The 26,351-nt window shown below is 53.0% G+C and overlaps 1 protein-coding gene across 1 annotated transcript in view; it reads right to left on the reverse strand.

The window, feature by feature from the left end:
* The window catches only part of LOC143150368 (uncharacterized), a 311,591-nt gene that overhangs the window by 115,137 nt on the left and 170,103 nt on the right, over positions 1-26,351 (reverse strand). Inside the window, exon 6 of the mRNA XM_076318592.1 lies at positions 22,876-23,065. Coding sequence (XP_076174707.1) covers positions 22,876-23,065 — 190 coding nt within the window. The remainder of the gene's footprint in view (positions 1-22,875; positions 23,066-26,351) is intronic.

A 26,351-nucleotide genomic window follows, 5' to 3' on the forward strand; every position in this document is an offset into this window, starting at 1 on the left:
GTTCGTCGGCGCATTCGCGGTTCGAATTTATTCGACTCCCGTGGAATCGACGGGGCGATTCTTCCCTTTTGCGGGAACTCCCTCTAACGAGTAGGGAAAATTCATAGGTTCGCGTGGCTGGTGCTTTCAACGGCCGGGTAACGCGAGCACCGTCGAAAAGTCGAGTCCAAGTCCTTGGTATTCCGGCACGCGAGTTGCCTTTTCCATTTCCCGTTAAGAAATCCATTTTTCCTCAAAGAACACACGCCCGAGCCGGGCAGAGATCGCTATCTTCGGTTATCTGGGCTCGTTCACCTGTTTCCCTCTTGCTCGGGAGCCCCGTTCGTCCCCCGGTCCCTCGCGCGCACCTTGGCGGCCCTCTCTCTCCCTTTCGCTCGTTCCGTCGATATATCTCGAATTGGCGGGCGCGACCATTAATTTCATTTTATCGCCGCATGGGATTCGAGGCGAGCGGCGCGGTAATGCGTTTTAAATGTAAAACAGGCTAAGGCCTTCGGCGTTAACGGGACGAGTCGCCGATAAAATTTGATTCGAGCCCCGCTCGTTCCGTGTGGTTCCGTCCGTCCCGACCTTGATCTTCGCGACTCACCCCCTCGTGAACGCAGCCCCCTCGTTCCCCCGGCACAATGCCACGACTCGTCCCGGGGTACTTCCGACCAGCCACGAGAACTCGCCTCCGATCGTAAATATCGACGACCGTCCGACGGCTTACAAACTCGCGCTTGTGTATCCCTGGATAACGAAGCGTAATCGCTTCTTCCGACAACCTGGCGCCTCGTCCCGCGAATTAACGCCGATCGGGGGGACGCGTCGACGCGATCGACTCGACGCTGGGCACGTTCGTCTCGAGGCTGTGCTCGCGCGACGAGTCGAACCCTATCCTTGAACCGCTGGAACGCGTGCACCTAGACTCGAGAAGAAACCCTTTTACCTCGAGACGCGCGGAGAAAGTACTCGATAAGTTTAAACGCGCGTGGACTTCGATAGAGTCTCGCGTGATATTCGCTAATTCATTGCGTCGACGTATAGTTCTGTTCAGGGGGCGCGAGTAAACACGCAGTGCTTGCTCGATTCGTTCCGTAGACCACGCAACGATGGTTGCTTCGTAGCAAGTTAAGCTCCGGAGCGTACGGAGAGGGTACCTCGCGCGACTTCCAAGTACCAGATTTCCTCTTCGCGTCTCTACCGTCCGCTCGAGGAATTCGCGACTCGAGTTCGCGGCGTTTAATTCGTTCCACGCCTCGATGATATCGTACCGTTGCGCTTGAACGGCCACCGGGGATACTTGGACGTTCTAATAAAATTGATACCTCCGCGAGTAACGTCGTCGGTTTCTCCGAAGACGCGGAGCTACACCGAGACGTAAATTACCGCGCGCCGGGAGAACCGAACCCGACGATCGGCTCGCTGGCAACGAAGGATTAGAGAAGCCGCCGGAGGAAGGGATTGCCCAAGGGGGTAGGCGAACTAGATGGGTATCGTCTGCCGTTAAGCGGCTCACCCACCCCGTACAACTTCCCGTTCCAAACCCCCGAGCCACCCCGTCCGCCCACCGCCGACGACGTCCTGGAGGACAAGGGCGGTCTTGGTGACTTTATGAATATTCTCTCTGTGGAAGTTGCTCGATGCACTCGTTCACTTAGAACACGCCGGTAGCTCGGCTCGGTAAGCAGCTCCCCTGCCACCCCCGACCACCGCCGCGACGACGTTCCAACGGAGACGGAATTATTTACGAGAAAATCATTAAAGTATTACAAATAGTTCCGGGATACCGTGTACCCGCGGAAGAGGATTACCAACGAGGGTCCCCTCGGTAGGAAAAATGCCGATCCGGACCCGGACAGCTTTCGAGAGGGTCCACCGAGCGATCTTCGGTCCGCTCGGATTCCCTCGGTGCTTCTCGAGACGCTTCGAGGAAGATCGAAGTCGCAGCGGCGAGGTTTCTCGGCCGGTTGCCTCGAGAGAAATATCGAGATACTTTCCGCCTCTTCCGCGGGGTCATTTTCCAAATTGTGCGCCGTTGAAGCGCGAGGTTGCGTTTCCATTGGTCGACGACGTCCCCGACCGTGGTAGCTTCTCCTACCCTACCCCTAAACACGTGCCAGCTCGCGTTCCGCGACCGAATCGATCACTTCTGCGCTCCGCGTCGGGGATTTCGTTACGAATCGGAATACGTCGCGGTTCGTGGGAGAGGAGCAGAGGGGCTGTTCGAGTGGTCGTTTAGCTCCGCGCGAACTCGTCGAAAGAATGTAGACCCGCGAGAAAGAACGGTCGAATTGAACGCGCAATCCCCTCTGAACGTTCACGCGACGGAAAAAGGATCGGAAATATTTCTATTTCGCGAATGTTGGTCCCTCGATCGGAAGGAATACCGTCACATTGTCTGCTCCTTTCTTCGTGGATGGTGCACGCAAATTGCCATCGCGATCATCGACGGTGACTGGTACGGCCAAGGGTCGGGCAAGCCTCGAAGGATCGGGAGAACGATCGAGAAACGATCCAAGTTCCCGCGAGCAACGTGTCGTAAATTAACCACGGGTCGCGAACGCGGCCAAAGTTCCCGCTCGGGCGGAGAGTGCTAACCCGAATCTCATCCCGGATATTACTCGATGTACGGTAATTAAATCACGGTTAAAGGGGGTGGGTGGACGGAGCTGTCGCGGGCGTAATTTTCAATGCAATCGATCGCGAGGCACGGACGAAAGCACCTTGGCTCGGGGAACGCGGCGGGGGAGGGGGGAATCTGGACGGCCCCCGGGGCCTCGTGTTTCACTCGTTGCAGAAGTCAATGCGCCCTCGGCCAACTGGCTATCGGTCGGTGCCGGCAACTGGCCGTTCGAAATGCGCAAACAGCGGCAACAGTGGTCGGTGCACCGTGAGGTCAGCCGGCGGTGGATTAATTATGCAGCGGGCCTCGGCCGGTGCAGTGTTCTCGCCCATCCAGCGGCCAATTAACTCCAAAAACAGTCGCGAGCCCCCGAAATTCGAGCGGCGTCCCGTGTCTCGGTCGACGTCGCCGACCGCGGGGGGACACCGTGCCCCCTTTCCTCGGGGCACCGACTCCGCGGGTTTAACGAGCGTTTTTAAATTGCAAATCCGATGATCGAGCGGCGAATTAGCGCCGCCGCGATGATCGATTTAAATTTCATCGCCGCGCCGATGGGAGCCGGCTCGAATCGAGTTACCGACATCGAAATACTTTCGCCACTTTGAACAGAGAGTTTCGCCATTTTTGCGCGACAGTTCCACTATCCGTTCTATTTCTCTGGGTAGGAAAGGTTCCAAGAATCGATTAATTTTCCATCGTTACTCCGATGCAAAAGACCGGAGAAAGGCTCCGTAGAATCGAACCACCGACGTCGAGTTCTTCGTAGCGGCTTGGATGGAACGTGCATCTCTGGTAAATTAATTCCAGGATAGGAAAGAACGTGGACGTACCGAGTTCGCTCGCTTCTCGTATTCGAGGCACCGAACGTCTTTCGAACGCTCGGAACGAGATCGTCCGTTGCGCGAATTTCGTTCCGTCTTCCGAAAAGGAACCGTACCGACGGAAGATCGTTTCGAAGTTCGTAGAAATTACATCCAGCGGGGGTTCGAACGCAAATATCATAATCGAGTCACGCTCGACACAGCGGTGGGAGATGCCGAGCAACGATCGGTCAGGGAGAAATAAAGGACCTTCTTCGGCGGGGACTCCGGGAACCGTGAGCGAGAGCATCCAAAGTTCGGAGTGCACGAGACTGCCAGGCATTAATCCCGTTTAGCTAGGGTTTATTGCCCGCGCGAAGTAAATTGGTAGGGCCTGCGCTAAATACCAGGAATACAGTTTCCATCGGCTACGGCTATGGTTTATCGGCGCCCCTCCGCCCTCCGTTCGACTCCCCACCTCTGTCTACGCCAATGGTAGGTCCGGAGTAACGGGTGTAGGGAGAGGGCGCCGAGAGCGAAAGGGCGCGAGCTATATGTATATATATATATATATATATAGATATACATATACATATATATATATATATATATAGATATATATATATAGATATATATATATATACATATATATCGAGCTCGAATTGGGAAACGGTCCACCGGATGGATGCGCGTGTTCCGTACACTACCGTCCACAAGTATTTCGCCGCCTTTGTTCCCACCGAGTGAGAGCGAGAGAGTTTCCCTTCGCTCGGGCCGAGGCTTCGATTTTATCACCGACAACGAGGTCCGTCGACATCGTTGACCCTTCGATACCTTCGTCAACCGCCGCGCAACGTTACGAACTTCGACAAAGTTCCACCGGTAAACCTTCCGAGTCTCTCGTCGCCGCGCGAGCAACGATTACGCAAACAAATCCAACTTTGGTATTCCAGCTCGTGGTGACCACCGTAGCTATCGAAAGGAACCCGCGACGAATTCATAGTCGAAGACAAACGCGGATTATCGAGCGAATTGGCGAGTTACGGTACGCGTTCACCAACGGCTAGTACTTATGGACGGTAGTGTAGGACGCAAACACCGGCGAACGCAAACGGAACGCGTGTTCACGCGCAGCTAGACGGGCACGAGGGTCGGTAGGTACACAGTTATCGCATTAACTCATCATTGTCATTTTTATCACGTGCCCACTTGAATCAACAACGACCCCGCCTCCCCCCTCGTTCGTGTACCAGGGGGGCCGAGTCCGTCGCTCATCCGCGCGAGCCGCCTTTCTCTCGCGACCCCTCGAAACCTGTCCGCTTGTTTTCGCGCGACTCTTGAGCTCGCAGGGCAGAGAGGGGGACGCGACGATCGCCACGGTTGGAGCGGTGCTTCGACCCCCAGGTCCCCCTACCCCTACCACCACACGTCCCCCCTTTGTTCCCTCTGTTGGATTAGCCGCTAACGACTCGCGTTACTCGTTCGCGACGCAATTTTCCCTCTCCGCGTTCCCTGATCTCCGGCTGTCGTAAACCAACGACTCCCTGATTCTTTTTCACGGCCAAGGGAGCAACGACGAATAACGCGAGGACAATCCAGGTGGTAAATAATCCAAGATCCGACGATTCGAAGGATACCACCGGTAGGGACCGGTGTGGATTTCGAAGCGGCTGGATAGAGAAACGAGACGCGTTCAGCGAAATAAATATCGCGTTATTCCATGGGACGCGGTTGGGTGTTTGCGTGGATTAATATTTTACCAACGACAGATTATGGTCCATCGAGGCGTTCCTGGTACGTATCTCGGGGGAAATCGATCATCGAGGAATAAGAGGAACTTGCGAAATCGATTGTATTTGTGGAATAGAAACAGTCGCAACGCTTTTACGAGAATACGTTATACAATTGAAAGTAAACTTTTTTTTACGAAAGCAGTTGAAACCAGCCGTTTCGACCGGTCGAAGGGTTGAAGAACCGTCCCTGTCGAGGGAGCAAAGAACGGTTGATAAACCTGCTAAAGTATTACGATCTTCCACCAGACGGACTTTGTTATTCGGAGAGGCTAAGGTTAAATTTTTAAAGAAAGTCACGAGCCAGCTCGAAAAGACGTTTCGCTCTCGGGATCCACGGAATTGTTCTCGGTTTAACCGCGAGATAAACGTTGCTCGCGCGGAATGATTCGATGGATGGATTATTTGGTTCTAACAAGGGAATACTCGCGGCTCGGAAGAGGAGTCATGGGAAATTTCAGGAGAGAGCGTTTCCTCGAGGAAACGGTCCAAGTTGGTGGTACGGGGTCCGTAGGAGGGGTCGAAAGCCTGCATTTTTATAGGTCCGCCGGTAAAGGTCGTTGCGCGCCCGTGCCATCGGTTTTCGTATATTTTATCCGCCTCCTGAGATGTTCCCGCGTAGCTTTGTTGCGAGCGGTACACACCGTAATAAAGTTCGAGCGCGAGACGGCGTTGGCGTAAAGCGTAAAATTCAAAGGGAATTCCGGATGGAGGCGTCGGACGTATGAATGCTCGCAGAGGCAACGGTCCGACTGCTCCCGGTGCCCCGAGAATATTGTTTATTCAGGATCCAAGGCGGATGGGCCGGACTTCTTACCGTAGAGAGGCGCGCGACGCTCGCCCCTAACCCCGTACGCAGGTAAATATCGATAATCCATAAGCACGCGCGCGTATCGAGTTTTACGGTATTACCCGGCGTCGTCTCGAGAATTCCCGGGGAGTTTGCGCGAGGAATTCCGTCGCGAACACGCTCGAAATTCCGAGCCGCGGGTAGGAGAGAGCCGTCGCGTCGATGAAACTTTTTACTCGCGAGCGGTGCTCTCGCGCTAGGTGAACGCGACGACCGAGAGAACGAGGGGACCGTTCCAACGGACCCGACACGACCGTCCTCGAGAAATTAAATTTTCCTCACCGACGAAACTCCTATCGAACCTCCGGAAACCGAATTAAGAAACGTCGATCGCCACGAAGCCGACTTCCCACGACGGAGAAAATACTCCGAGATCAAAGTCCAACGGGTATCGATGACAGTTCTTTATTTTCCGGATAATTTCCCTATCCTCCTGGAATTATACTTCTGCTCGATATCTTCGCGAGAAGAGCTTCGACGAAGCGTGCCGGACGCAGCTTCGAGGTATCGAAAAGGAAGACGGTTGCACTCGTCGTCTCCCGAATAAATTCCAATGTCGGTTTTCCTTTCTGCGTACGATAAATATCCTCAATTTTAACTCCCCGCGATTCGATCGTCTCTCGAGATTTAAATTTCCACTTATCCTCGCGAAGAGAGCGTCCACGAACACTGTTTCGAAATCACCGCGAGAAATCGTCAACTCTGTCTCGGAAATAAATGTCCCCTGTTCGGCGTATCATCGTCGAGCGAGGCTCGTTCGTCGACGAAACCACGCGAATTTCGTGCTCGGTCCGGTCTCGGGTGGCACTCGAGGGCCGCGAGATCGATGCGACGAGAAATTCCCGACTCGATCGGCCGGGATCAAAGCGACGACGCTTTCGATGGACTCGCGTCGGACGCCGAGTACCATGGAGCGCGCGGACCGCTCCGAACGAGAAGGATTAATTAAGGTCGTTTGTCCGGCGATTTGCGCCGAAATCAAATCGCGACGCCTGCAGCCAAGGAACGTAACAAATGGGTATCGCGCGCCACCAGGAACCGGTAATGCAGGGGGACGCTGCACGAACCCGTCGCTCACCATTACTAAGCATTGTGTCTGCGGTTCCAGGCGATTTGTACCCTTGCCGACCACGCGTCAGGGACATTTATTAAAGCGGTACCCGTTCGACGCGCGCGACAGAGACGAGAAATCGAACGATCGTTTCGCACCGCCCCCGACCCTCGGGGGCCTCCCGATCGTCGAAAGGGTCCTAGCGATCGGTTCGAGCGACGATTCGCGACAAATTTTCGCGTTCCGCAACCTCTCTCCCTCTCTTTCTCTACGTGGTTTCGACGAGATGGAAATCGAGATCCACCGACCGAGCGGAGGACTCGAAAGGAAACGTCTGCGTGGAATTATCCGTGATTCGGAATTTCGGGACTCCGGAACGACCGAGAAACTCGGTATCCCTCCGTCCTCTCTGAATTTTGAGACACTCGAGCGACCGTGGGTCCGACAGGCGTCTCCGAAACTTCGGTGGAGAAGTTTCGACTTTCCCCTATCGTGGACGCAATTGAAAAAGGGAGGTCTGCGTCGAGTTCGCGATTTGGAATTTTTCAACACTCCAGGCGGACCGAGGGCCGAAGTTCTCCGCGAAACTTCGGGAAGGTAATTTCCAGCGTTGATCATCGACGTTGAAATCGAGAAAGGGAAGCGTGCGATTTCGAATTTTCGCGCACACCACCGACCAAAGGAAATTCTCTCCGAAACTTCGAAAAGAGAGTTTCGATATCGATCGTCGAGGAAACGGTGAAAAAAAAGAGTCGCGGACGCGCCTCGAATCGGAATTTAAATCTTTCGTTCGTTTGGCGGGACTCGTTCGAACCGATAGAGCAATTCGGGTCGCGAACAGGTTCCCACCTCCTCGATTTACCATTTCAAACGGCCGCTGCTTAGAGTTCTGGCCCGACGGGATTGGGAACGGATCGAAAGAACGTTGGCTCGATACGGTAATCGAGGCTACTGACAGGGACGTCGATCCGGTTTGCAGAAGGGATTTCGTTCGAACTGCGGTTGCTTTTCGTCCCGAATCGTGTTACCGGTCCGCGGTACAGGAACCCCGAAACGCACCGGACGTGTTCGTCGAAATTAAACAACGTTTCCTCGGTGCACGCCCGGGACGCAACGGGAGCTTCGTGGAAACGTAGTCGGATCTCGTCCCATCGAGTTTCGTTTACACCGAAATACTCATTGGACGAGCAAACAGAAAGTGGCCAGACCGATTCCGCTTCTCCCCTTGTCGGACAACGCGCTCTTTCCTATTCCAGCTTGCGATCGCTTTATTAAAAAAACCAAACCCCGGGAAATAATCGAGCCGAAGGGAACGAAGCGAGAGGACGTCGCGAACGAAGACACGATCGCGAACCAAGTGTCGCGCTTGCGGAACTAATTGATTATTATTCCGTCGACGAGCGTTCGAACGATAACGAAAAATTCTAGATAACGCGATTGCAAAGCTCGCCCGAGTCGCGTCTTACGGAGCGATGTCTCGCGCGTGAAACGAACATTTCTTTCGCCTCGATTATCCACCATTGTACACGTTCGTCGATTACGCGCCGAATGAATACAAAATTTTTGATGTTTCGGCTGGATTGTAATTCGAGAACAGAATATTTCATCGAGCGCACCTATCCGAAACTTTACGGACCAAGTATGTCGATTGTCCGTACACCTCGACACGGTAATAGAAATTCTGTGTATTTCGGCTGGATCGTAATTCGATGAGATAAAGCACTTTGCAAGGTACACGAGATACGTATCGCTTTATTCGAAACGGGAGAAAATTGCACTTTGCGGTTGCGAAGAAGCGGTGTTCGGTCCGCAACCGAAAAACGCGCGTTCCAATTACGCGTTCCGCTCGTAGGTCGGTGAGCGTTTCCATCGTCGCGCGATATCTATCGATTTCGGTCGCGAAGCGCGCGCAGTAATTTCGAAGCGCCGTCTCGAAAGTTAGCGACACAGAGGTATCGATGAATGTCCGAAACGAGCAACAACCGGTCGATTCCAACGGACCAAAGGCGGCTTAACTCCTTAACGAACCGCCTGCCTCCCGTTTCGGTCGCCGTGGGTCTGGGTTAGAAATCGGAATTAAACGAAACACGAGAAACGGTGCTCTCTCTCTCTCTCTCTCTTACTCTCTCGTTCTCGCGCGCTGGTTAAATACGCGCCGAGCCGAAGTTATTCCCCGGGTAACAAGATGGTAGCTACAGGGGTGTTTAGTGGAACCACGGCTCGTTAAACCGCTTAGAATGGGTAATTACGATAGAAACTTTGCGAACGAGCCGGCGAGAGGATCTAATAGAAGCCGAGCGTACACGAAATAGAGGCTGAACCCGCGCGCGTCCGCCGAGCGGTGCGCGTTGTCGGGAGCGTCTGCCTTCCCGCGGAACGAAAAGCGGAATCGTCGCTTCGAATCCCCGAACACGCTTTTAACCCCTCGCGATTTAATTTGCGACCGTGTGCCCCCCGTGGCCGGCCATTCAATTTTTCACGCGGCGAAAACAAACGTCCGAACCTGCCTTCGCTGCCAGCCAACGAAACCGTGAAAAGAAACTTGGAAAAATTTTCATTACCTTGAAACGCAACCCGGTTATTAACGTCGTCGAGTGGCCAGCGAATTTTACCTGCCTCTCCAATTTACGCCGAACCGAGGTGTTACGGTTAGTAAAACTGTTACGAAAAAAAATTAGAAACACTCGATACCTCGATCGCGCGATTGCGTCGTTTTTCTTGCCTCTTCGATTTACGTCCTAGGCTTTGGTAAATATATCGAGCTACTCTGCGCGAATTTTTTCAACAGCGTCCAAGACTCGGTACCGGTGACCATCGCGGTACTAGACGCGTTAAATAATAGCGGAGAGTGCAATCGGTTTGACCGTGCGCGAGGTTTCGACGAGTACGGAGTATAATCCGTAGGGCTCGTTTGTCGGTGGGCGAATCTGGCCCGATATTATAAGCAAAGGGTTCCTTTTGTGCGGGGCAGCAGTCATCGGCAATTGAATCGGCCGCGAAAGAACGAAACGCGTTGCGCCCGAAGCGTGGCCGTGCACGTTCCAGCGTGAATTTCCCTGTAATATTCCTGGTCCCCCGCAGCCGGATCGGAGGGCATTTCCTCTGGAATTTCTCATTTGTTCGATGGAAAACCAGACCCGCGAAACCGTCCATCCACGGGCCGGGGGCCAATCAATTTTTTAGCCGCGCAAACCCCCGTTGAAAACTTCGCGCACAAACCCACCAAGCGATCCCGAGCGTTCTCGACGTTCCGGAAACAAACAAAGGGGCGGAAAGAAAAACGCGCCCCGAGTCTGTTTTTTCATCGCCTTTCTCGTTTCGACGCCCGATTTGCGCGCGCATAATCGATCCCCGCGCTGTTTGATCGCGGTTTAATCGTGCGCGCGGGAGCTCTTTGCGTTCTCGTTCGCAAATATCGCCCGAAAATTTTCCGCGCGCCTCCCAACGGACGCGTTCAACGCGATCTGTTAGATTTACGCGAATTATCTTTTTCGTTTCGCGATCAGCTACGTCGCTCCGAGGATACGCGGACAATTCTTATTTTAAATTTCGAGGCTCGAGTCGTTCGACGATGTAAGAAAAGAATCATCTTCTGGCGGACCTTTCTTCGCGCTATTCATTGTTATACCAGGTGCGAGGCCCTGCACCGAGGTAATTGATCGTTGCCCTAGAAGAAGATCGCAAGAATCGACTTTGGAAACAATGGAACGGTGATCGGTCGTCCACGCTTGAAAGATGCTCGAAAATATAGCGAAAGACAAATTTTTCGAAAAATAGATATAAGTGTCGTTCGATAAAATTCCTATTAGTTATCGCGTAGCTATGCATACCGGAGAAGCCCACCGAAGAAATCGAAGATCCTCGGTCAAACGATACAACTGTTTCCCTTCCTGAACAAATCCATCCTAGATACTACTCCGAGTCCCCGACCCTTCGAGATCGTTGCACCCCAAATGTTCCAGGTGTCAAAGGGATCGCGATCCCTGTCGATACCGAGTAGGAATCAAGAGTTCGCGATTGGGTATCGGTCGCGATGGAAGAACGAATTCTCGTAATCCCTCGCGGATGTTTCAGGCGCAGCGATCGAACTCCCTTTTGGAGATAGCCGGTGGAAACGGGAGAGGAACAATGCGCGGGAGTTAAAGGGTTATTCGGGCTGCGAGAGCCATTCTGGCGCACGGAGCGGCGCTGTTGTTGGAAGCTTCGTTAGCAATAAACGCGGCGGGAGCCAAACGGCGCTACTCTCGCTTTGACCCGCGATCAAAAATTTCACTTCAAACGGTCGGCTCGGTCATTAGTTCCCGTTGCTTCTGACGCGCGCCAGGTGCCACGGGCCAGACAACGCCTCCGTAAAAATATACACTCGGGCGGGCAAATAATTCAGAGACTCGTCACGGTTGGGTCTCCTTTACGGATTACCCTGTCAAAACTAACGGCCGCAAACAACCGGCGCGAACGCACACGGTCCACGTCGGATACCGGTGTCTCTCGTCATCCTCCCTCTCCTTCGCCACGTCGAAAGACCACTAATAAACGTACCGACGACGTTGCATTCGCGCCGACCGCGACGATACCTCGGATCCAGAAGGAAAAATGGAGAAAAGCTTCTCTTCGGGTACTTCCCCGGCGATCACCGTGACCGCCGACCAACGTGTGCCGTAGACGTATTTCATCGCGTGTCTGCGGTGGAAACGTACGATGTTCGCTTGCTTCGGCGTCGAGTGTGTAACGCTAATTGCGACTCTAAACTCGACGGGTGTTGCGTACATATTAACCTTCGCGATCAATTTCGGACGTGCTGCGCGTGCGCCCCGGTAAATTGCCCCGCGAGCTAGCTGCGTTGGGAAAAACGACGGTATACGCGTTAAAATTGCCCGGAAAATATCAAACCGGTCGCACGCGTCGACGACCGATCTTCCCTTGCCGGCAATTTTTTAACGACATTTTTTTTACTCTCAACGGTTCTATTATTTTCAACGATGTTTCGCTCGTGTCGATAATTTCGTAACCCCGACGAAACTACGAATCTATGTCCCTCGTAACGCACCGATACCGGAACTTTCGACTCCGAACGATCGATCTTCTCGTCGTCCTGGAATCATCGAGGATCACAGAGGATCCTAGACTCCTGTCTCCGGCAGTTGCGAGGATGCTCGTGGCTCGTCTGTGCCGTGGAATTTAGCAAACGTTCCATCAGGGATGCGACCCTTGATCCTTGATTGCCATCGTTCTTCAATAAACCATGGTAACGAGTTTTCCTCGCGAGGGTACTTCGATATTCAACGCGGCGCTGTTACATTAATTTGTAATAGAGATAACAGTACCGGACAAATGTATTCGGACAGATGTTTCGCGATATTTCGAATTGTCCGGCCGGCAACAAATCCGGAAAATTACCTAGCTAAAAGGGAATGATAAATAAATCGTTCCGGTAGATTTCGACCGAAATATACATTCTCTAACGAATATTTATTGCGCGAAAATAATCGATCGATGGAAAAATTAATCCGCTAGTTCGAGCAAATGTATTTTCGTCGCATTGGTCGTTATTTAAACGCTCAGCTTTCTCCTTGATCTTACGTTCCACTTATTAAATCGTTCGCAAGAATTCCGTTCCCGTGAAAAATCGAACCAGGTGTCTAAACGACACAAATATACTCCCCGTCCAAAGAACTTTGCAAGTGTATACTACCGAGTCGCCCATCTTTGTCATCCGTTATACGAAACGGTGCTCGACGATCGCACGGACCAAGGAAATTAGCGTCTCGCAGCTTGGGAAAGCTACTCGATGGGGACAGCTTTATTCGGTGAATAAAGTGGCCGAGGCGCGGAAAATATAAACCAGCGATACCATCCGAGGTTGCGGAACAGCTTTAGAAATTTTCCGCGCGCGCCTACCTCTCGCGTGTCGAATTAACTCCGAGTTGTCGGATACGCCGAGGAAACGGGCGTGCCTGTCGCGAACAAAAAGCGGATATAACTCGCGGAAGAAAACGATCTCCCTCTCCTCTCGGTGTTCGCGCGACCCTTTTTCGTTCCACGAGCGGAACACGCGCGCGCCCGAAGTTTCGGGCTCGCCTATTTCAGAAACGCGTTCCACACGCCGGGTAAAGGGGTAAACGCGCTAATGCCGCGGTCGACCTTTCGTCGCGTGCACCGCCCGTAGAAAATTACCGAGCCCCGCCGTGTGTAAACTCGTCGAAGACGGGTTGCGCGATCCCTTGAATAAAACAGAGACCGAGACCGAGACTCGTGACTGCGTTTCTCTCCAATTTTCGCGATACCCGGAGCCGCGCCCCGACCGAAAATCCACTTTCCCGACCGATCGGGAACGGAGGGTGGAAATTCCTCGAGAAAGTATCGTCGAACTTCGTCCATCGAACGGTGGAAGAGTTGCACGGTTCTCGAATCCGAGACGAACGATCGGGCGAACAGCGAGAACCCCCGAGAACGGAAAGAGAATCTGTCGCAAAGTGGATACATTCGTGACAGCTGTCCGACGCCCCGATAATCGAATACGAAATTCCATCGGTCGTGCTCGCCCGCGCCCGCGCCCGCGCCACGGATCGAGCTTTTGTAACCGGTGATACGTCACCGGTAATTAACGGCCCGCGGAAAGTACGCGCGAACACGCTCGTAAATAACGCGTCGGGCGTCCTTCGATCGTTGTCGGTGTAACTCGCCGGACGAGACGGACTCTGCGCGTTTCGATGGAAAGCATCGAAACGTTCCAAGACACGCGGAGAGACCAATGGTAATTCGACGAACGGAAATGTACGAAACGTTGCGCATCGAGTGTTTGAAAATTGTCGAGAAAATCGCGCGAGGGATCGACATTTTTTGAAATTTAAGGAGAGAGTGAGAAAGATTTCGAAGGAATGCCCAAAGTATCCTGGACTTTCCAGTTGCATCGGATCGCGCGGTTTCGAGATCGTCCGAATGTTTTCGCCAGAGTTTCGGATTAAAAATTGTTCAAAGTATTTAAAACTTGCAGGACATTCGAGCCCGTTTTAGCCTCGTCCAGGGAGCATCGTGGCCCGCGCAATTACATCCGCACGCAACCCGGACGGTGGCTTTCGCTCCAACTTTTCCATTACGTTTTTACATCGTTACATTTCTAAAGGTTATTTCCCCCGAATGACTAGTTTGTCGCGAATCCGTTTCGAGAAAGAAACGGAAAGAGAACGTTCGCCGTTTGGACGACGGAGAACGGTCGAGCATCGGGTAACGCGATAATTACTAATTGGTTTATTTAAGCAGGTATGGTCGGCGAGCGGGAGCGCGCGGTTTCTCGGCCGGGCCGTTGAATTAAACAGAAATTCATTTTGAAATATTTCTCCCAGCGGGTTGCGCGGCCCGCTGTCGACCGGAATGAAGGGCCCCCTAATGAAACGCGCGGAAACGTTTCGCTTCCCAGCGGCGAAGGGACGCCTTTCGCGCGCCTCGAGCTTCCTTTTGTTTCGCAACTTCAATTAAGGACAATACGCAGGGAAATTAAACGTGTCGCGATCCGCCGAGGCGTGATCCGGCGAGCGCGAGTACCAATCGCGACGCGCGTTCTCGGCACGGGGGATCGCGGCCACGATGAAACTCGAGCTCAGCTTTGGAATTTTTCAACGCCAAAGCGAGCAACCGAGCGCGCCGGAACCTCGTACAGGAATTCGAAACGAACGGCACGCCCGCTCGAGACCTTTAACCTCGACCGATCCACCCTACCTTCTCATGCAACTGGACTTTACGATTAGTTTTCGCTACGATGTGATTTACTCGTTGAAATAACATACGTCGCGTAACCCACCGTCGATTTGGAAACATTGCGATGCTCTTTGCTCGGGTATATTACAATTTTTGTAACGCGGTGAATCGCGAGAGACCTAGTTAGAAGCATTTGGAACGATACTTTTAGAGCCAAAGGTATAGGTTAGATAGAATATTATTGCGATTATTAAAATTAAGCTGTGTATTATAAATATTGTATTGTAGGTTTACTCAGATCGAGTCAACGGGAAGGATACTTTTCTTGGCGAAAAGAACCAAAGACCGAAGGGATTACATTCGTCGTGGTTGGACGTCAAGTGGACGAGTCCAGCCATGGCCAGACAATATATAGTACGCGAATTAACGCGGCGCGATTTAAATATACAGCGGCACGAATAATGTACGTCTTGTCGGTAAAATTGAGGTCAACGAACACAGTTACTTACAAATTTATAAAATCAATGTTATTTACTACCCTGCGTTTCTCCTTCCCTTTCCATCCTCTTTCGAAATGGCACGGATTCCTAGAATTGTAACGCGACTTTTGTGAAATTCCAAGAAACCGAAATGTTTTCCGTTGACAATTATTTACCGGTTCGTATAATCGCGTCGCAAAGCAAAGCAACGGCTACGAGTATCCTGGAAGAATCGAAACGAATTTAGACCCCTTCTGTCGGCGAACCGGTCTATTATTCGCGGAATTCGTTCCGTTCGAAGGGGAGGAGGGAAAAAAAAAACTATATTCCGATAATGGTACAACGTTCGACTTTCTCGCCATTTATTGGACATCGAACACCGCTGCGCAGGTAATTCCGCTCGGTATAATTACACGGAAGCTCCAACCGTGCTTCTATGTAACCGGTTGCGATACGGTTTCCTCGAGCGGACCAGTCTTAGTGCGCCTGCGGTAGCGCGGTACTCTATCACGACACGCAAAATCCTTAATTATTATGCAGCAAAGCGAATCAGGAATCCGGGTAATGCCAGCAGTCGAACAGCCGTGCATACAAGCTCGTACGTAAGGGTTTCCGTAGCGCGGCCCGGAAGGGGGCCAAGAGGAGTCCCTAAAACCGCAGTGACCTCCAATTATCCTGTGGGTACCACGTGGCCCGCGTGGTACCCGTGCTCCCTACGGACCGTCCGCAAACACCCCACGTCGGTCTTCCCAGTGCCTATAACGCCCCTCGGATTAATTCATTATTAAAATAACCCCATCGGCGAGACCTCGTTATCGTCCTCTATCGGACCGGAATCGCGCGAAATCGAATCAGAAGACTGCCGCGAGATTATTTTTCAGCCGCGTAGAGGGCCAACTCGAATGTTAATTGGACGTCGAAAGAATTTTTTCGAAATGGACAACTATCACCGGATCGAGGGAACAGTACCTGTTCAACGATCCGTCGCGTTCAACGCGGACTAGTATTCGGGATCAAAGCGAAAACGATCGAGTAGGTGTTCGAGTTTGGATATATTGGGTTACGAGTCCATCCCGGAATGGTGCGCGAGCTCCGTTTAGGCACAACGATCCGAAGAGTTGGACAATGGAACGAGAATCGAGCGGAATATTCACGCCGTTGCAACGGTAATCGCGATGCTTTACGATCCGACGATAACGAAAGAGATCCGTTACCGCGAAATCTGTTCGCGGTTGTTACTCGCTCGGAAATAACGGATCAACTCGTCCCGTCTAATGACACGCGCAATTGGCCAGGATTCGGGCAACTTCCCCGAGTCCCCGGCTACGGGTAAAATCAAAAGTCCTCGTTAGGTATTCCGAGGTCGAAGGGAGCCGAGAACCTAACCCGGCGAGGGTGTCCGGCATCCCTTTCGTCTTGTTCCCGACGACGGACCGGCCCGCCTAAGACCGGACATTTCAATAAACCCTGGCAAACGCGTGGGTTTAAACCGCTGACCGCGGCGCGTCCTGGTCAGCAGCTTCCTCGATCAAATTGCGCATGTCCTCGCGCCTATCCCCAGGGCACACCAGGATAACGACGATCGATCGATCCTCGCGCGCGCTAACCGCGTCGCGACGGACTTTGGTCTTTCTTACGCTATATATACTCCACGTTCTACGAGAAACTTCGATGTTTCTTTCGTTAGACGCAGCGTCTCAATTTTGGGGACCCTCGTACCTTCACGAGCAACTGACCGACGATTGAGCGACCCGTGCGGTCAGTTGCAAACGCAAAGGAATAATAAGTAAATATACGTATACAGAGTGTGTATGTGTACAGATTCGAATAGAAACGTCACACGACGATTCGTTAACGAACATGGCGGTCGTGACTATTCAAAATCTCTCCTATTGGAAACCTCGGTGCAACACCCAGCTTTGAAGTCTCTTGGCGAGACGATCGTCCTGTTCACGAGCGATTCGTAGAGAGAACGCACTTCACGGCCTTATCGTAATTTTACGGTGGAAGTTACCGATTTCTCGAACTGTCTCGGCGTAGCGAGAGCAGATCCAGAGGACTACTATCGAGGGAAAAAATACGACGTTTACAAGAGACCGTGCGCGTCGTACGAGGGACATCGGTAGACGATGAAACGGGCCGAATACTCGGACGTAGGATCTCGTTCGAAAGCTCTATTAATAAACGAATAATCGAGGGGAAGCGGCGGCGGTGGTGGCGGTTCGCTCGCGCGTAACAACTCGTAAAAGTTTTCTTCCTCCACGGAGGGAGCGGGCGTTTTCCCTCCGCTCGAGCCGCCACATCAATTCCCTCGAATTAGCGAAACGATTTCCCGGAAAAGTTTCCGCGCCTCGCGTCCACGGTCACTTTCTCCCCTATAAATCTATCTCCCCGTACGGTTGCGTCCGATTGGCCGGCGGGCCGCGGACGCGCGCCGGCTACCCTTCTTCTTTCCCTCCGGTGCTAAAATTCGATCCTCGCTACGGCCTCGCTCGCGATTCGTCGTCGAAATAATCCGTCGCAGAAACGAATTACCGCGTCTGATTGGAACGAACTCGGCCAGAAGCTCGTCGCGCGCTGTTAACAAACTTCGTTAACAAAGTACCGGGGACGAGCGATTTTTTTTTTCTTCTCCCCCGTTTCGACCGCCGGGGAAGGTGGCCGTCGTCGTTCAATGGCCCGTGAACGATGAGATGGATTCGCCGATGAACTTTTCCCACCCATGAAAAGACTTCCCGGGTACCGACGTGCTTCCCGTACGCGCCGAATTACTAAGAATAGTCGCGTTTCGTCTTTACGAAAATATATCGATCGAACTTACTCGATGTCCGTGATCTCGAATCGGATATTTTTCTCCCGGAGAAGAGAAGAATGTTTCATCGTCCAAAGTCACTTTACGTATTTATTCGACACAGTCCCTCGCGAGCGTTCGATCCGATTTTTATTCGTTGTATTTAACGCGTTCGGCTCGATTCCACGCGAAAGAAGTTTCCATGGGATCGCGTTCCGGTCGGCTCGGCTTTAAAAGTTCATTTCCGACCCCCGTTGTTCGTTTCCGGGGATCGAACGACGAGGGATACGTCCGCGCAGGAGGGGGAGGATCTCGCGTCTCTTTGTCTTAGAGACGATCGGATCCGTAAGAGAGTTCTCGGTTGTTTCCCGGATGGGAACCACGACCACCGACGATCACGGTTCATTTCGTCCGGCTCTCACGATTCCGGCCAACTCTGTATTTTCCCTTTCTGTCCGTCGTCCCGTCCACCGGGCGGTTCGTCCGCCTCCTCGAGCGGAGAACCACCCGAAGCGGAAGAAGAAAAAAAAAGAGGAGAAAATCGTTCGGTACACGGTCGTACGAGCCCATAAAAATCACGCTCCTCCTCTCCCTCCCTCGATGGATTATTGACTTTGCGTTTGTCGGAGTCGTTGGTCGAATCCTCCTCTCGCAACGCCCCCTTCCTCTCCCCCGCCCCTCGATCTTCCTCGTGGCCACGGTTTTTCTTTCGCAGATTGGAGCCGCATATTGGATCGAGATTCGCCGGAAATCGGGATGTTTGCCTCCGTAGTCGACTCGGACGTCTTCGTCGCTCCGAGGGTGGGATTCGAGTCCACGGAACCGACTAACGAGCGTACTCGAGTATAATTCCGTTTCTCCACCGGTCATGGCTCGTACGAATTATTATTATCATTATTACCTGCATCGAAAAACTACGCCTCGGTTGGAGCGACATTGATTTCCGAGCGAGCGAGTTACGCAAGAATTTCAGCGAAAATACCATCGTCGAGTCGCGCGTCTCGTTCCCCGCTTGTCTCGAGGGTCTCTGTTTTCTCGCGCCCGACGATATATATTATCGTCGCGAAAATGAACGGTAATCCAATACACGAATCAGCGCGGTGGTAGCCCTTCGAACGTGGGTGTCGGACCCCGGTGTGGTGTAGCGACGTTTGGGTCCGGAGGGTTGCTCGCCTAGGTCGACTCCGAGCACCATGGGCTTCGAGGGATACGGCGATGGAACGATAGGAAAGCGAGTTTTCGAAAGATAGAAAACTCGCGACCGATAAGGCTACTCGTGGCCCTGACCGGGACAGTAACTCACGGTAACTTTATAGGAAAACGATGAATTTCGAGGGTGGCTCGAAGAGGACTCGAAAAACCACGATATTTAAAAGAAAAACATTCTACTCGAAAAGCACCGAGTGAACGGTTGATGTAATTTTTCATGAAAGTGGAGGACGATATTGGAAGATGGGCGGCGTGAAAATGTCGAGCACGTCGCGCGAGGAAATCGAAGGACGGTCGTCGAGGGAAATAAAGGCGGGGATGCGACGTCCACGATCCGCGCAAAGTCGCGCGCGACGAAGAAAAGGGAATCACCGGCTCGGTGGTACACGGTGGTTCGCGCGCGACCAAAGACAGTTCGCTCCGAAACGAGGAGGAGACCGTGAGCGGTAGGAAGCTTTGTCGCGTCGGCTTCGCTTCGAAACCGGCCGCTCCGGCTGGAAGCCAAATTGGAAGCCGACAGCGACGCGGCCCCGGCCCCGGAACTACCGAAGGTAACGGACATCCGTAGAGACGGACGAACGGACGGGAGCAGGGAAATCTCTTGCGTCCGTTAAAACGCGCACATGCGAGAGAGGAAGCTCAAGGGTGGGGAAAACGGGCAGAACGGACACGGGCACCGACTAAACGAGCAGAAAGCCAAAGCAAAGCCGCGTTTCGCCGGTATTCGACGCGCTACCGGCGGTTTAATTACTCTCTTCATAGAGACACTAAATATTCGACTGTCTGTGAGGTAGCTCGGCTGGGCTCGACGCGCTTGCCCGCTTGCCCGCCTGTCATAGAAACGATAATTACGGAGGCGAAGCCGGTGCTTCTATCGGTGCGTCCGCAACCGTAATGTTCCCCGTCTAATTCCAACATCGATCGCTTTCCGCTCGATTTCGTTCGAATCGGGCCCGCTGGCCGTGCTTTTCCAGGATCGTGCGTCGAAAAGCTGCTCTTCGACCGTCGACGAGCGTCGAACGATCTTCTCAACGGGACGAATCGCGCAACGGTACCACAGGGAAGCCGATAAGTCGACGAGAAGGCTACGATTCTCCAACGGAACACGGACACGGCGATTCAACGCGACGAAAGAGAACAATTTCGCAAACTTGTCGACTTACCGGCTTCCTGCAACGTTCAACGCGTCGTACGAACGTGCGTACACTGACGAGAGAAACAGAGTATTCCTTTACGGTGATTTCTAGAATCGATTTTACCCCGGATTCGAGACCCCCCCCCCTGTGTATTCGACCATCTTCCTCCTCGAGATAGAAATCTCTACCTTTCGATTCAGTCCGCTGATCGTACACTTGGAAGTTTCCGTTTCGAAACGATAAAGTTCACGGGGTTGGATGGAGAAATTTGGTAAAAGAATTCACGCTGGACGAACGATTTATTCTCCGGGCGAAGGAACGGGGCAACGTCGTTCGTTTCTCGTTCTCGTAACCGAACTTGGCCCCTCGTCGTCCGTGGAAAATTCCGTTTTCCGAGCGAGCGCGAGCTCGTCGCTGCGAGTGCACCGAAAACGAAAGGAACGTGGAAGGGAAGACAAACGAAAGCAGGTACTCGGTTGCTTACTATATAAAGCCGGAGGCGAAACAATGTGGCTCGTCTTTTAAAGGAGACAGAACCGACCGCCGTTCTCGCGGCAACGTCTCCAACACCCACCCCTTGCGAGTTTCCAACCCCCACCCCCTCCCCCCCGCGACCTCACCCGTTTTAATTAGCTTTACCGACCGGTAAACAATAAGCCCTTATTTCTGATGAATTAATTTCCAACAATTCCGTCGGTCGGCTTACGCGCGGCCGCGAAGCGGCTTTTATTCCGCGCCTAGGGGGAAAGGGGGGTTGGTTCGCGTCTAGTCTGCGCGATGTAACGAGCGTCAGGTTTTTTAAATAATAGTATCTTCTCCCCGTGGCTTCTACGAGCATCTGACACGCGATGGCGCGTTTCGGAACAACGTCGACACATTTTCCGCGGGCTAGACGTCACTTCTGCCCGTAGCGAACGGAGGGTATTTCTTTACAGGGGTCGAGTTAACGGGGTTACCCAACCGGAACGTTCCTTTGGACCGGTGGCCTCGAAAACTTTTCGAAAGGCGCCACTCCGAGGAAGAGAGGGAATTTCCGCGCCCGAAATTTATGGACGAGAACACCTTTGTTGCGTTTCGTTCAATTACACGGAAAGTGAGTCGGTCTTCCGCCTCGTCGAACACGAAAGATTATTCGTCGAAATTTATATTTACCGCGGTACCGAGTGAAAATAAAAATTCTACCACCGAGATGCAAGAACGGAGCACGTCTACGAAACGACGGTACAATTCAAACGGAGGGAAAATATTCCGGGAAAATTGATACCCAAACGCCTAACAATTAAAATTATCCGTGCTTTCCTGCGTTACGAATCGTTATCGTTTCTCGAGAAACGACGCCTCGAAACTCTTTCATTTTCGCGTTCGAAGTTCGAGCGGTACTCGCTATCGAGACTCGGAGTCTTCTCGGATCGATCCTCGGGCCGAAAACCGCTTCGACGAGCGAGCGAGCGTGAATCCGTGAATTCGTTTCGAAAGCGAATATTCAAGCGGAGGACGACCGCGGGGGCAGGGAGGGAGGATGGGGCAGAAGGACACGTCGCGATGGTGGGAAATCCGTGCGAGGTAACGGTAGGAAGAGGAAGAGGAAGAGCGAGGCGAAGGAACAGCCGCGCGGCTTACAGCGGGCGCGAGACGCTCATCTGCATTTCAAATCGGCCGCCCCTCGGCCGAGATTTCCGCGCGGCGCACACCGTGGACGTCCGTGTGCTCGAAATAGCACGACGGCCGGCGTCGGGACGGAATGCGATACGATGGACTCGGGATCGCCAACGCGCTCGTATCTCGCTCGCGGCGTTCTTCCGCGCGGTTGGATCGAAACGCGCGCGGATTTACGGTAAGCGACGGACCAACCGGAAGTCGCGCACGCTTCCGGCCTCGCTCGACCGACCGAATTGCGCGCTCCGCCGATTAACCCTTTCGATACGACATGGACGCGAATACGCCACTCTGTCTGTCCTCTTGAGACCAGGTTTTACGCTTCGGAAGAAAATTTATAACTCAGGTGCGAACAAAGTTGCGAATCGGTGCGAAATTTCGACGGTTCGACTCTTGTCGATCGATCGATAAACAACGATAGGCGTTCGATGGGTATCTACGCGCAATGGACGAGAAAGTCCTCCGTACGCAGTGCGTATCCGCGATCGAAGAGTCAACGATACGATGCGCGACTACGGTCGACGAGAAGATGCAGTGTGAGTGCAACGAGCTACTGTCACCGAGAATGTGCAACGAGCTACAGTCACCGAGAATGTCCAACGAGCTACAGTCACCGAGAATGTGCAACGAGCGTACGAGGAACTACAGTCGCCGCTAAGATACGCCCGATGACGAATGAATGCAACCGCCGTTAGCACCGTAAGGGTTAAACGCGCGTTGAAAATTGCAGCAGGTGCAAATGGCTGCACTCGGCCGTAATCAGTCCACGTCGCGAAGCGATAAGAGAAAGGTTGAGCGTAACGAACTTACCTTGCCGACTCCGGTGAGCTCCTTCACGCCTATCCTCCTGAGGAGAGCGGGCGGCGCCGGTGGCAGCGACCTGAGAAGCAACGCCGCGTATCCATTTGGAAAGATCGGTTGCTCGTCCGAGCTGATGTTCTCGTCGCCGGAACGACGCCGACGGTGCGGGCTCGACGAGAGGTTCAACTTCTGAGCTGCTCTGCAACCCAAAGAGAACTACGTTTCAGCGATAGTCGTCCGCGACCGAAACCTACTCGATGTTACCGGAACATCGAGGCTCGTAACGACACCTTCGGACCGGTACCGTAACATGGCTCGAAGTTTCGGCATTGACCTCTCGAGAACGATGGCTCGAGACATCTACGACCATCGACGTGTTTATTTACCTCGCATATTGCGTAATCGCGTCGCTACGTTGTAGATTACGTGATCCGGGTGAAGAAGTGTCCTTCGCTCGGGGCTCGCTATTTATTCGCGCGCTGTTCGTTTACACTGGTATTTAAAGGGAATACTCGCGTGTTTGGGACTAAATATCGAACGTAAATACGCTGTGGAAACGACTGCGAATCGCGACAAGAAACAACGCGAACGATCGACCAAAAGACCGAGGACCAACTTGCGCGCGTGCATCTCGTGGACGCTCCGCGTATCAATTTCGATCCTCGCGAGTCCTTACGCCGCTCACGATTTATCAACGATAATTAATTAGATTCCAATGGTTGTCCTCGTCCCGAAGAAACACACGATTCGCGTATCGAAGCGTTGACAAAGCTGCTCCGAGAGTTTAAGCAGCGTGGATTTGTTACATTCTCCGGTTGGAAAATGTCAAATATCGCGCGAAATTAAAGCCCGAACACGAGACGGATCCCTTAAGGCTCGGCACACGATGCACGCTTCGGAGACTCCGCCTTTAAAACCGGGTCCAGCGGCTTCAAAGACTCGAGCATCGTGCACCGCGAATTTATCGCGCTTATTATAATAATCACATTGTACCGTCCAACGGAAACGTTACACGCGTAATTTTCCGCTACGAGCCTCGAGTCTACCGATACTTCTAATTACGATTAAATAACTGCCCGCGTACCGTCCGTTGCCCGTAATTTTGAATTAATTCCTGGTGCGCGCGTTTCAGCCTTCGCGGAACCCACCCCGAAATTTCCATCCCGGTCCGAAAAATCTAATTACGCAAACACGCGGAGAGAGAGAGAGAGAGAGAGAGAGGGAAAAAAGGGAGGGGGAGGATGGTCGTTCCTCCGGTCCGAAATTCTCCGATACTTTGGAATCCTAGGCGAGGCGGGGAGTGAAAGCGACACGCGACCTCGCGTGTATAATAAACTTTTTACGGGCGCGAAATCCAATATCGGACGCGTGCGAACCCTCCTCCCACGTGGAACCGTGAGAGCTTAAATCTCGGGAGGACGAAGCGGACGGTCGTTTCGTTCGTTCGTCTCGAACGCTTCCCGCGATGCCTATCTCGCAGATACGGAACCGAGCGTAGGAAAGGGTCGCAGGATTCCGGAAGGTATGTGTCTCGAGGGTGACTGGGTGACATACTCCGCGGGGCAGCCCGGTAATCAGCGAAGGTAATGTGCCGGAACCCCGTGCGCGATAGGGTACCGCGTTTAAAGGGGTGCGCGTCCAGAGGGACAGAGACGCGGCCCGAAAAACAGCGAGAGAGAGAGAGAGAGAGGAGAGGCGCGGAGGTGTGTAACGGCAGTACCGGTTCACTTTTGGCGGGTACGGGGGACGTTCCAGGGGCTCGGGCGCCCTAACTTCTCCAGCCCTCGGGCCTCGTTAACCCACGCTCTGTGAAATTGGAAATACCAACGAGAGAGCGAGCCAGCCTCGTCTCTCGTCTCTCCCGAGAACCGAGCCCTCGTTTTGCGGGCCGCGCGTGCAAGCATTCGCGACCGCCGTGTCGACCCCGTCATAAAAAATAGAAAGGGCCGTGGACCACGGGAGGGTGGCTCGGGGGAACCGGTTATCAACCGTTCGCCGACTTCCGGCCAGGCATTACGTCCGAATAATCGCCGCCTCCATGGACCGAGGCTAATGGTACACGCGAGTGGACACCGCGTGCCAGCCGCGGAACGCGAACGTTGCTCTTTCAAACGGTAACAACGGAGCGACGACAAAATTTGTTACCAAGGCGAAACAGCCGATCGTGGTAAATTTCCAAGAGGATAGGTCATTCGTCGTGTAGTAACGTCAACCTGCGCCTCTGTGAAGCACAGACTCGAGTAATTATTGTCTCGGATAACGAATCACACGGATTCGGTACCGACGAGACGTTCTTTACCAAGATGCACAGTAGAAACGGCGAGCGATGGTCAGACGCAGTGGTATCGGACGCGTCGATGGTCAGACGCAGTGGTATCGGGCGCGTCAATGATCAGACGCAGTAGTATCGGACGCGTCGGTGGTCAGACGAAGCGGTATCCGATCTCGACGGTGATTTCGCTTATGGAAAAATTGTGTCCTACTCGACAAAATTGACGAAACGTTCGCCCAACGATTACCTCGATCGAAAGGGACGAAGTGTCTCTATCGTTCGATCGAAAGGGCGACGATTTAGCACGGGGCGTACGGATCGTGAAATATCGCGAAACGCGACAAGTACGAGCGATCGTCGCGCTGCTCCTCGTGGTCCATTCGGTTCCATTTACACTTTTACGATCGTTTTAATTATTTCCACGGCCCGTTTCGACTTCCAGCCGCGGACCGGAACTTCGATGACGAGCGATCGCTCGGATTCGCGTGCCCGCTGTTTTTTTACCAGGCACCCTGTGGTTTTTATCGACGCGCCGCGCGGAACTGCCACCCCGTCGTTCGACGAAATCGCGAGCGGACGATCGAAACTCGTTTCCCACGGTGAAAACGGGCCGCGATTTTCCCGGTATAATTGGCAACGGTTCTTGGATGACCGATCGATCGGTCCCTGTGCGCGAAGGGGCGGCAGCTCGAATGCGAGAAACTTATTTCACTCGGTCAAATATTTAAACGGGGAAAGTAACTCGCCTGCGGAGAGAGAGAGGGGGGAGAGAGAAGTTCGGATACTTTCGCGACAGCCAGACGCCAGAGTCAACACCGGGATCCGGAAAATTGTAGCCGGAAGAAAGTATTCCCGGACTCTGTGCGTCACTTTTCTTCTCCGGTTCGAAAGTCTACTTAATTAAATCTCTTAATATTTATCCCCTCGGAGGGGTGGACGTCTTTCGAGGCGTAGAAACGCGCGCGCTCGTTTATACGCGCTGGTTCGCCTCCAAGGACGACGTACCAACGTTTGAAAAAGTATCGAGATAAAAAGAGATTGCCTCTCCGTAGCGGTGTCCCTACACGGGATAAATGCTCGTCGCGAATACACTTGTTGCGACTACCGGAAGAGTACTTGTTATTCTTGAGGGAAGGAGAGCTCCGAAGAGTATTGTTGACTCGTAGAACACCGGGGAACACTTGTAGCAATCTCGTGGAACGCTCGCGCTCGT

This window comes from Ptiloglossa arizonensis, chromosome 8 (assembly GCF_051014685.1).
Source record: "Ptiloglossa arizonensis isolate GNS036 chromosome 8, iyPtiAriz1_principal, whole genome shotgun sequence".
Taxonomy (NCBI): domain Eukaryota; kingdom Metazoa; phylum Arthropoda; class Insecta; order Hymenoptera; family Colletidae; genus Ptiloglossa; species Ptiloglossa arizonensis.